This window comes from Rhincodon typus, chromosome 12 (genome assembly GCF_021869965.1).
Source record: "Rhincodon typus isolate 14 chromosome 12, sRhiTyp1.1, whole genome shotgun sequence".
Classification (NCBI taxonomy): Eukaryota; Metazoa; Chordata; class Chondrichthyes; order Orectolobiformes; family Rhincodontidae; genus Rhincodon; species Rhincodon typus.
Window position 1 is genome coordinate 65,592,478 of NC_063343.1, and position 11,041 is coordinate 65,603,518.

General features: G+C 45.9%; 1 protein-coding gene across 1 annotated transcript; it reads right to left on the reverse strand.

Moving 5' to 3' along the window:
• Positions 1-154: 154 nt before the first annotated feature.
• LOC125484512 (annexin A6-like) lies at positions 155-10,140 on the reverse strand. The gene is made up of 6 exons (XM_048603491.1): positions 10,123-10,140; positions 8,547-8,603; positions 6,826-6,919; positions 5,284-5,379; positions 1,881-1,939; positions 155-472 (listed from the first exon to the last, which is right to left on the reverse strand). Exons 1-6 carry the CDS (start codon positions 10,138-10,140, stop codon positions 155-157), a joined length of 642 nt encoding a protein of 213 aa, XP_048459448.1.
• Between the last annotated feature and the right edge of the window lie 901 nt (positions 10,141-11,041).

Genomic DNA, 11,041 nt, shown 5'->3' on the forward strand with positions numbered 1-11,041 from the left:
CACCCCACCCACTCACACACACCTCCCTCTGCACTCACGCACCCCCCACTCCACCCACTCCCACCCCCAGCCCACCTGCTCACACACACCTCCCTCCGCATTCTCACATTTCACACATACCCAGATACACTCATGGACCTAAATACACATTCAGTCACAGGTACAAACACACACGTGCACAGAAACGTACACACATCGACTCAGACACACAGAGACAAACAGGGGCAGTAGCTCTGACTGATCTCCGTAACCCAGTGTCACAGGCCCCAGGCACGGGGCTACAGGGAGAATCTGTTTGGACAGCATATGCCCACCTCAGCCTGTAGCTGCCCTGCGAACGGGCACTCACCCTTATCATATTGTGCAGCGATTTCTCATATTTCATGCGGAACTCCTCCCTGATGTCCAACATATCGATCTCACTGCGGGAAATCATGATCCGGATTAGAGTGTTGTCCCTCGTCCCCATACCCTGTACAGACAGGAACCGGGGTTGGGGGTGAGAAAGAGAGACAGAGACAGAGAGGGGAGGGGGAAGGGGCAGGGGAAGGGGAGAGGGAGAGAGACAGAATCATACTTCCGTCTTTGTTCACTCGACAAACAGTTTGATGCATGAGCCTTTAATAGCCATGTCCTTGCTCAGATGGAGAAGACACAAGGCAGATTAAATTCCTGATCTTGTTCAATCTCACATTTCTCAGTTTGAGCAACTGAGTAAGAAGTTTGTGGATTTAAACCGCTCTCCAGAGATTTGACCAGATAATAACACACGTTCCACCTCCAGTGCAGTACTGAGGGAGCGCCACACCGTCGGAGGGTCAGTGCTGAGGGAGCGCCGCACTGTCGGAGGGTCAGGGCTGAGGGAGCACCACACTGTTGGAAGGGCAGTACGGAGGGAGCGCTGCACTGTCGAAGGGTCAGTGCTGAGGGAGCGCCGCACGGTCGGAAGGGCAGTGCTGAGGGAGCGCCGTACCGTTGGAGGGTCAGTGCTAAGGGAGCGCCGCACTGTTGGAGGGTTGGGGCTGAGGGAGCGCCGCACTGTTGGGGGGTTGGGGCTGAGGGAGCGCCGCACTGTCGGGGGATCGGGGCTGAGGGGGACCAGTTTTTGGGAGCCTGTCTGCAAACTGATTACTTTGGAATAGTGCCTACGCATTAGTATTTGCTTTAAAGCACTGAGAATTCTTATGGTCCTGCAAGACGTTGTCTAAGCAGAATTTTTTCTTCCACTCAGCTTACTGACTAATTTACTGTATTAATAAATTGAGAGGATTGGGTTTAATCTCCAGGAGCACGAGTTCAAATTAAATAAATCTGAAGTAGGCAAAGACAGTGTGTGGCTGTGAAACTACAAACTTGCTATAAAAATCCTTATGATTCACTCGCTTCCTTTGAGAGAACCATGTCACTGTCCTTAACCAGGGAGGCCTAGATGAGACTCCCCAGCAGTTCATTCAGTTTAACTAAGAGAACATCATTAGTAAAGATGAACCTAAATGAAATGGCCTGTGGGGGTTCAAGAAGGCAGCTCACTACCACCTCCTGCTCCCAGGCAATTCGAGACGGACAATCCTGCCAAGGCCAAGTGTCAGCCAGGAACCTTGGAAAAGGCAACAAAACTGATTTCATAAGTTCCTGAGTTCTTTCACTATGTTGCAACATTGGCAACAAACTAAAGGAACTGCCCTTTAGAAGCGAATTCTGAAGGAGGGGATTACTCTTGGACAGCCTGAGGAACTTTGAACATGCAGAGGGGTGTTGGGGTTAACATCAAAGATCAGCCAGGGTTTTACTGTCTGGTGCAGCACAGTTCAAAGGGGCTGAATGGCCTTCTCCTGCTCCCGTTGCTTATGTTCCAATGTGGCAAACCTTTGCTGCTTTACCTTCATCGCCTTGTATAGTCTGGAAGCAAAATATTCCTGAGTATTTCTGGCACATCGGACTGCAGAATTAAAAAAAAAACAAAGTTAATTGAGAGTACTACCCAATGGGGAAAGCTGGTTAAAATATATCACATTGATGCAGAATTTGGTCTGAACTGGGGGCCGTGATGGAATAACATAACGATAATTCCAGTGAAACTGACTAACTGGGTAGACAGTGTCATACAAAACACAGTGTGAGATGTAGACAGAATGAGAAGGTTAGGATATTGCATTGGGAAGTGCTTTATAGGGCTGGTTTTGGGATCACTGAGCAAATCCCAATTCCCCAATGTCACTTTTACAACTAAAGCAGAATGCTCAGCTGAAATAGCCACTATCCTGTCCAGGTGTAAGGGGCTGGTTTTCTCTGGGTGGTTTCCAAGCGACAGATCCCTCAATGTGGCTGGTGTAGCCCAGACACCACCTTGTGAAAAAAGTTAAATATTGTTCTAAGAATTTGAAAGGTAGAAACTAGGAGGAGTAGGCCATTCAGCCCTTTGAGACTGCTCCACCATTCAATAGGATCATGGCCGATCATCTGACTCAGTCCCCTGTTCCCACTTTCTCCCCATAACTTTTGAACCCTTTAGCCCTAAGAACTATATCTAATTCCTCTTGATAATATTCAATACTTTGGCCTCAATCACCTTCTGTGACAGAGAATTCCACAGGCTCACCACGGTCTGGGTACAGACAGTTCTCCTCATCTCAATCTTAAATGGCCTACACCATATCCTTGGACTGTAACCTCTGGTTCTGGACTCCCTGGTCATTGGGATCATCCTTCCTGCATCTACCCCGTCTACTCCTTTTCAAACTTTATAGATTTCTGTGAAATCACCCCTCATTCTTCTCAACTCCAGTGAATACAATCCTAACTGATCCAGTCTCTCTTCATACATCAGTCCCACCATGCCAGGAACCAGTATTCATTGGACACTCTCTATAGCCAGAACATCTTTCCTGAGATATGGAGAGTGAAACTGTACACAATACTCCATGTGTGGTCTCACCAAGGCCCCGTACAATTGCAGCAAGACATCCCTGTTCCTGTCCTTGAACAGCTCCTGCCTGGAGGGTCAGTGAATGACTGAGATTGGAGCCGCCTCCCAGCACTCAGTATCTATGTACATATAAATTAGGAGTCAGGAGCAGGCCATTCAGCCCTCAATCCTGCTTCATCATTCAATAAGATTGATGTTGATGCGATTATGGCCTATATATCCCTCTTCAGATCCTATGATTCTTGATGTTAATGGAGTCAAACTCCATCTTCAAAATGTTCAATGTCCCAGCCTCTACTGAATGGAGTTCCACAGACTACTGACCCTTCAAAGAGAAAAAAAAATTCTCCTCATCTCCATTTGAAGTGGGAGACTCCTTATTTTTAAACCGTGTCATAGAATCAGAGTTACACAGCACAGAAACAGACCCGTCGGTCCAACTTGTCCACACCTACCAGATATCCTAAATTAATCCAGTCTCATTTATCAGCATATGGCCCATATCCCTCTAAACCCTTCCTATTCATATACCCATCCAGATGCCTTTTAAATGTTGTAATTGTACCAGCCTCCACCACTTCCTCTGGCAGCTCATTCCATACACGCACCGCCCTCTGTATGAAAAAGTTGCCCCTTAGGTCCCCATTTTAAATCTTTCCCCTTTCTCCTTAAACCTATGCCCTCCAGTTTGGACTCCCCTACCCTGGGAAAATGACCTTGACTATTCACCCTATCCATTCCCCTCATGACTATATAAACCTCTACATGGTCAGCCCTCAGTCTCCAATATTCCAGGGAAAATAGCCCCAGCCTATTCACCTTCTCTCTATAGCTCAAACCCTCCAACCCCAGCAACATGCTTGTAAATCTTTTCTTAACACTTTCAAGTTTAACAACATCTTTCCCATAGCAGGGAGACCAGAATTGCACGCAGCATTCCTAAAGTGGCCTAACCAATGTCCTGTACAGCTGCAACATGACCCTCCCAACTCCTATACTCAATGCACTGACCAATAAAGGCAAGTGTACGAAACACCTTCTTACTATCCTCTCTACCTGCAACTCCACCCTAGTTATAAGGATCTTACGTGTTTCAATAAAATGTGCTCTCACCAATGTCTTGTTCAACTGTTGCAAAAACCTTTAGATCCCATTCCCCTTGCAATAAATCTCAACATTCCATTTAACTTCCGAACCACTTGCTGTACCCACAGACTATTATATAATCCATGTTCCACAGACTTCTGAAATCTCTATCCTTTTCAATAACATGGATTTTGTATTCTTCCTGACAATGTAGACAAGTTCACATTTTGCCAGGATATACTCCACCTTCTCCATCTTTTGCCCCTTCACATAACCTGTCTATATGCCTTTCCAAGTTGCTCGTTCTCTGTCCTTGTTGTAACTCGCTGTCCCACCTATCCTTGCGTCACTAGCAACTTCAGCGATCTACGTTCGGATTCCTTCCTCCAAGCCGTTGACATAGAAACAGTTGTAGCCACAGCACTAATCCCTGTGGCACTCCATTCATTACATCTCGCCAACTGCGTGAAGCCAAAAGGTAGCATTTGGTGACAGTGGAATTTTGCAGTGACCGTGTGATACGATCTCACATGGAAACGTGCACAGATCCAGGCCCTGTACATCATGTGTAAAAGTCCACACTGTGTGTAGAACAGGTAGGAGCTTGAATAGGAAGCAAATGGGGCCAGACAGGGAGGAATGGGTCAGGGTAGGCAGAAGGATAGGAGGATAGTGGTCTTTCCATTCAGGATATGCTTCTCATTGCAACCAACTAAAGTGTTAGCAAGATCATGGCAATGCCATTTATTTGGCATAGACGGTGCCAATGAAACGGTTTTATGTAGGAAAAAGGAATTTGTCATGAAAAGGAGCAGAAACCTTTTTTTATTTCTGTGCCTTTTAAAATTGTGGACTGAAATGAGGAAGAACTTTTTTGAAAGTGCTTCATAAGGATTGCTGCATGCTTTAAAAAGCAAGTAAGCTGACCATCATCTCAAGCATTGTTTATTCAGCTGCCTGTTCAAGCAGTAACTGAAGTTTAGTTTGCAGACAAACTGGAGGTGAGGGGTTCTTATACAAATGGAGCTTGCCAAAGGTTGGTTTAAGGACAAGTGGCCAGTTTATTATGACAAAGTCGCTTGTTGTCAGGTAACTGAGCAGCTTTCGATGTGAACAGGACAGAGGGAAACGGTCAGACCAGCACCACCCCAGGAGCTCTCTCCCTGCACTTTGCAGCAAAGGCCACTTATTTTAAGTTTAACAGTTTAAGTACTTACTTTTAAGTTCAACATTTCAGTGTGCCAACCCTCAGGAAGCACATTAATTCTTACCCATAGCAAGCATCAGCTTCTCAAAATCACCCGACAGTTCACCCCTCAAACTCTCTTCAATCTCCTTCCCAGCGATCTTCTGATACTCATCGAACACTGAGGAATATTGCAAGCAGTGAGGTTAGTGACAGTGATTAAATTCACACACACACACACTGTCTCTTACAGACAGGCACTTAACACACACATGCACACACTCCCTTTCTCACAGACACATACACAGTACACTGACACACACACACTCCCTTTCTCACAGACACATACACAGTACACTGACACACACACACTCCCTTTCTCACAGACACATACACAGTACACTGACACACACACAGTACACTGACACACACACACTCCCTTTCTCACAGACAGGCACATACGTAAACACTCATACACACACACACAGTTATAGGCACAAGTCTTTATGCAGTCATGGACCAGGCCAGACCCCCTCAAAATATTTTAAGAAAGTAGCCTAAACCGTAACTTTTTCGTTTTTTTAAGCAGCAAATGTGAAGTGCCTGTTCCTGATGCAAAGCGACTGGTCAAACTACTTGATGTTAAGCAAAACACAATTTACTTAGACACTGTAGTTAAAATACAACCAAAGAAAGAGAAATTTAGAATATCTTGACTCTACTGGAAAACTTAACAGAATAATAGATACAGTACCTATTACTAATTAATTGTTCTAATATAGTAACATCCCATAAACACACCCCTTGTCAAAAAGGAAAATTCAGGTACAGATTCTCACATGCAGTTCTCCAATTCAGAAGGAAAAAATATCAAGGAGAAAATTCAGAGAGTAGCAGCCAAGAGCCACTCACTGAAGCTTCCAACTCTGTCGAGATCCCAATAGCTTCTGCTTAAAGCTAACCTAAAAACCCAGAAATCCTGACCTGTGAGAGCTGACCATACCCATTCAGGCTGTTAAGAAAAACCCAAAACCTCCCAAGCTGTTTACTCAAGTGGTCTTAACTAGGCAGCTCAGTACCTCTGCCTTGTAAACTCTCTTCAAAAGAAAGGACAAAATAACTTCTGAAAGTCACAGCAGCATCACAAAACACACACACACACACACACACGCACGCACGCACACGTACGCATGCACACATGTACGCATGCACACACACACAAAGCCAGCTGTAAAGACCGATGCAGACCACAAACACCAAATTTCACACACTCATCTGCTTATGTGCTCCCACAACAGACAGGCACGTACACACATATCCACTTGGACATACATGTACACATGCATCCACATAGACAGATGGGCGATGATGTGAAAATCAGTGGGGCCACCTTTCCACCAGGGGCACTGACTCAATTATTTAAGGTGGTTTGGCCTGTGACAGCTAAGGGCCAGGATCGATGGAAAGCTGTAAGATAAAGGGGTCTAACACAGAGGCACCGATTCAGCCATTGGGCTGAGAAATATGATCATGTTTGGGGCATTACCAGGAGCTTCTGTTTAACACCCTGGGATATTGGGAGACCAGGAACTGATTTATCAACCGTTCAATCATTCAGTCACCATACCTAGCTGAAGGTGACAAAAGCTCCGGTTTCCAAGGATAGTAATGAACGAACTCTCTGTGGTTCCCCACTGTAACTCTCCAGCTTCATACAGCTCCTGTGGAAATAAAACAGGGGAACATTAGGAAGAGACCATTCAGCCCCTCTGGTCTGCTTCACCATTCTATCAGTTTGGGCTCGGATTTATATTTCAGCTCCTCTTCCTTTCTCCTCCACATCCCTCAATGCTTTCCCAAAGAATCCCTACAGTATGGGAGCCGGCCATTCGGCCCATCGAGCCCACACTGACCCTCTGAAGAGCATCCCACCCAGACCCACCGCCTAGCCTATCCCTGTAACCCTGCATTTCCCATGCGCAACCCACCTAACCTGCACATCTTTGGACTGTTGGAGGAATCCGGTGTACGTTGTGCTGGAAATTTCCTTGCCCATGTTTGACTTGGTGCCATGAGACCTCAGGGGGTCTAGAGTTAATCTTGAGGACTCCCAGGGCAACTCCCTCCTGTGTACAACGATGCCTGTTGGGCCTGTCCTTTTTAGTGGTCTGCCACTACCGAGGGGCTTGCTAGGCCGATTTCAGAGGCCAATTAAGAGTCAACCACATCGCAGTGGGTCTGGAGTCACATGTAGGCCAGACCAAGTGCGAATGGTGGATTTCTTTCCCACAACGACAACCAGGTGGGTTTTTACAATGATTTCACAGTTGCCCTCAGATTTTGAATTTAAAAAAATCTGGAATTAAAACTCCTCCATCTGCCACAGTGGGATTTGATCCCAGACTTCCTCTCAGGCAGCACGGTGGCTCAGTGGTTAGCACTGCTGTCTCTCAGCACCAAGGACCTGGGTTTGAGTCCACCCTCGGGCAACAGTCTGTGTGGAGTTTGCACATTCTCCCCGTGTCTGCATGGGTTTCCTCCCACAGTCCAAAGATGTGCAGGTTAGGATGGATTGGCCATGCTAAATTGCCCATAGTGTCCAGGGATGTGTAGGTTAGGTAGATTAGCCGTGGGGAATGTAAGGTTACAGGGATAGGGTAGGGGGGTGAGTCTGGATGGGATACACTTTGGAGAGTTAGTGTGGACTTTCTGGGCTGAATGGCCAGTTTCCACATTGTAGGGATTCAGTTGCCTCAACAACTTGCTCAGAAATAACATGAGTGAGTATGCCATCACATCCCCCACTGACTTCAGACCTTAGCTACAGCCTCTGCGGTTTTGATTTGATTTATTTATTATTGTGTGTATTTTGTTACAAAATACTGTGAAAGGTGTTGTACAGTGTCATCGCTCTCTGGTGCCACAGAAAAATAAACCAAAACATAGAATATAAAGGCAGAAAAATGAAGAAATACATAAAGAAAGTGTCCAATGTTACGGTCCTTCTTGTTAAGTCTCCCCACCATGGGCCTGGTAGCCAGGCATGAGACCCCTTCGCCATCCCATCACCCTGGAACGATAGTCCTCACTTTTCGGCACCATTTGCCTCCACCGAAGCCCTCGCCACGATGAGTCCTCACTGGAACACGCCAATGCAGACACCACCAATTCCACACTGGCCCATAACTCAACTCTGCCATCTCCATGAGTCTGCTTTGGGACCACATCAACAATGCAGCCAGATCTTTTACTGGGCCCAAACTTACTTTGATCATCACGTGGCACGGTCAGCCCTCGGGAAATGAGCTAACATTCAGTTTGGAGATCCGTGCTCAAGACCGGACCTACCTTCGCATCCTCAGCCACTAGATCCTCACTGACTACGTCGTCTTCTTCCCTGGTCCCCTAGAAAACACGAGGAATCGAGTAACCAAAAGAGTAACGCCACTTGAAAATCTTTATGTACATGTTTGGGACAGGAGGCGGCCATTCAGCCCTTCCTGTCACCCAATCAGACCTGCACTTTCAACCCGTTTACCCGGCTCTACGCTATAACCAACAATCAGTCACCAATCACAATGGGAGGTGGACAATAGTGGAAGGACAGAGGTACCTGCCTGAGCAGTTTTACTACACCATTCCCCAGAATATCACACTGGGAGGGGTTTGCTGGATGGGAAAATTATTTCCATGTCTGGACACTTTCAGAAGAAATCAAGGCCTTGCACAGGAGCCAATCAGATTTAGTGGGAATGGAACTAGGTGTGTTACATTACGAGGATCACTCTCCTTTAAACTGAGCAAGTTCAGGGAGAGTTAATTGAGCTGTTTACAGCCATTAAGAGTTTTTGAAAAGTTAAGTAATGAGAAATCGTTTCTGGTGTTGGGGGGGTTGATGATCTGAGGGCAGGATAATTAACGAAGAAAAATATACAAAGGCGAGGTGAGTGATGATGGTTTATAAAATCATCAAGGGTATAGATAGGGTTAATGGTAGGTATCTTTTCCCTAGGGTGGGGGATTTCAAAACTAGGGGGCATATTTTTAAGGTGAGGGGAGAAAGGTTTAAACAAGATATGAGGGGCAGCTTTTTTTTATACAGAGTGTGGTTTGTGTGAGGAATGAACTGCCAGAGGAAGTGATGGATGTGGGTACATTACAACATTTAAAAGACATTTCGATAAGGATATGAATAAGAAATGTTTGGAGGGATAAAGGGCCAAGTGTAGGCAGTTAGGACTAGTTTGGTTTGGGAACATGGTCAGCATGGACTGGTTGGATCGAATGGCCCGTGTGTGACTACGAGGAAAATAGTTTTACTCAGTGAGTTGGGGAGATTGGGGAACAGATAACACAGTGTGGAGCTGGAGGAACACAGCAGGCCAGGCAACATCAGAGGAGCAGGAAAGCTGACGTTTCGCGTCAAGACCCTTCTTCATTTTTCTGAAGATACAGGGTAGACCATTTAGGACTGAGATTAGGTAAAATTTCTTTCCCAGATAGTGATGAGCCTGTGGAATTCTTTCCACAGAAAGTGGTTAAGGACAAAATATTGAATGGTTCAAGGAATTAAATATCATTCTTATGGCTAAAGGGATCAAAGAGTATGGGGAGAAAGATGGAACATGGTATTGAGTTGGATAATCAGCCATGATCATAGTAAATAGTAGAGCAGGCTCAAAGGGCTGAATGGCCTACTCCTCCTAGTTTCTATGTTTCCCTATTAGTGATCTCCAGCAGTAGTGACCCAGGACTGAGTGGACTGTAATAAAACAGAGAACACAGGAGAAATAAAGCAAGTATGGCAGAATCTGTGGGGAGAGAAAAAACAGGGTTCACATTTCACACCCAGACTGACTCTACTTCAGGAGAATGCTGCCAAACCTGCTAAGTTTCACCACCATTTACTGTTTTTATTTCATACTTTGAGCAGCCATGGCATTTTACTTTGACTGTGATGCTCTCAGGGTAGAATGACCTTCTGCCACTCACTGTCCCTCCTCATACATCAAACACTGGGGAACCATCGCTGGGGAATGGTCCACACTGTGATATCTCTCAAGGCTCAAGAGGATGAGAGGTTAGATGTGAAGAGGCTGTTTCCCCAGGTTGGAGAGTTTCCCAAAATGTGGGATCAGATATTCACAAAACAGGACACATTGAAGATTGAAGGATGATTTGATTGGGATTTTCAAGTTTTTGAAAGGAATTGATTGAGTGGTTTCTTACACAGTAAAAGTATGGAACACAGCACGATGGCTCAGTGGTTAGCACTGCTGCCTCACAGCGCCAGGGACCTGGGTTCGATCCCACCCTTGGGCGACTGTCTGTGTGGAGTTTGCACGTTCTCCCCATGTCTGTGTGGGTTTCTTCTAGGTGCTCTGGTTTCCTCCCGCAGTCCAAAGATGTGCAGGTCAGGGTGTATTGGCCATGGGAAATTGCCCATAGTGTTCAGGGATGTGTAGATTAGGTGAGTTATAGGGGGATGGAGCTGAGGGTCCGTGTGGACTTGTTGGGCCGAAGGGCCTGTGCCCACACTGTAAGGATTCAGTGATGATGTTCCCACCAAACAAACCGAAGTTGCTTGATGCACAAGTTTAGGAACAGGAGGTGGCCATTCAGCCCCTCAAGCCTGTTCTGCCATTCAATAAGATCATGGCTGATCTGTGGCCTAACTCGGTATACCTGCCTTTGGCCCATATCCCTTAATTACCTTTGCTTAACAAAAATGCTTCTCTCTCAGGTTTAAAATTAACAACTGATCAAACATCCAGCATGCCAGTTGTGGAAGAGAGTTCCAAACCTGTACCAAGATTGATAAAACCTCACCAGATAAGGGATCT

Excerpts from the sequence above, each read along its gene's own strand:
- LOC125484512 (XM_048603491.1), bottom strand. Across the intron at positions 5,380-6,825 it reads CTTTTGTCACCTTCAGCTAG|TGTTCGATGAGTATCAGAAG; the intron begins GTATGGTGACTG and ends AATATTCCTCAG. Across the intron at positions 473-1,880 it reads GACTATACAAGGCGATGAAG|GGTATGGGGACGAGGGACAA; the intron begins GTAAAGCAGCAA and ends CTGTCTGTACAG.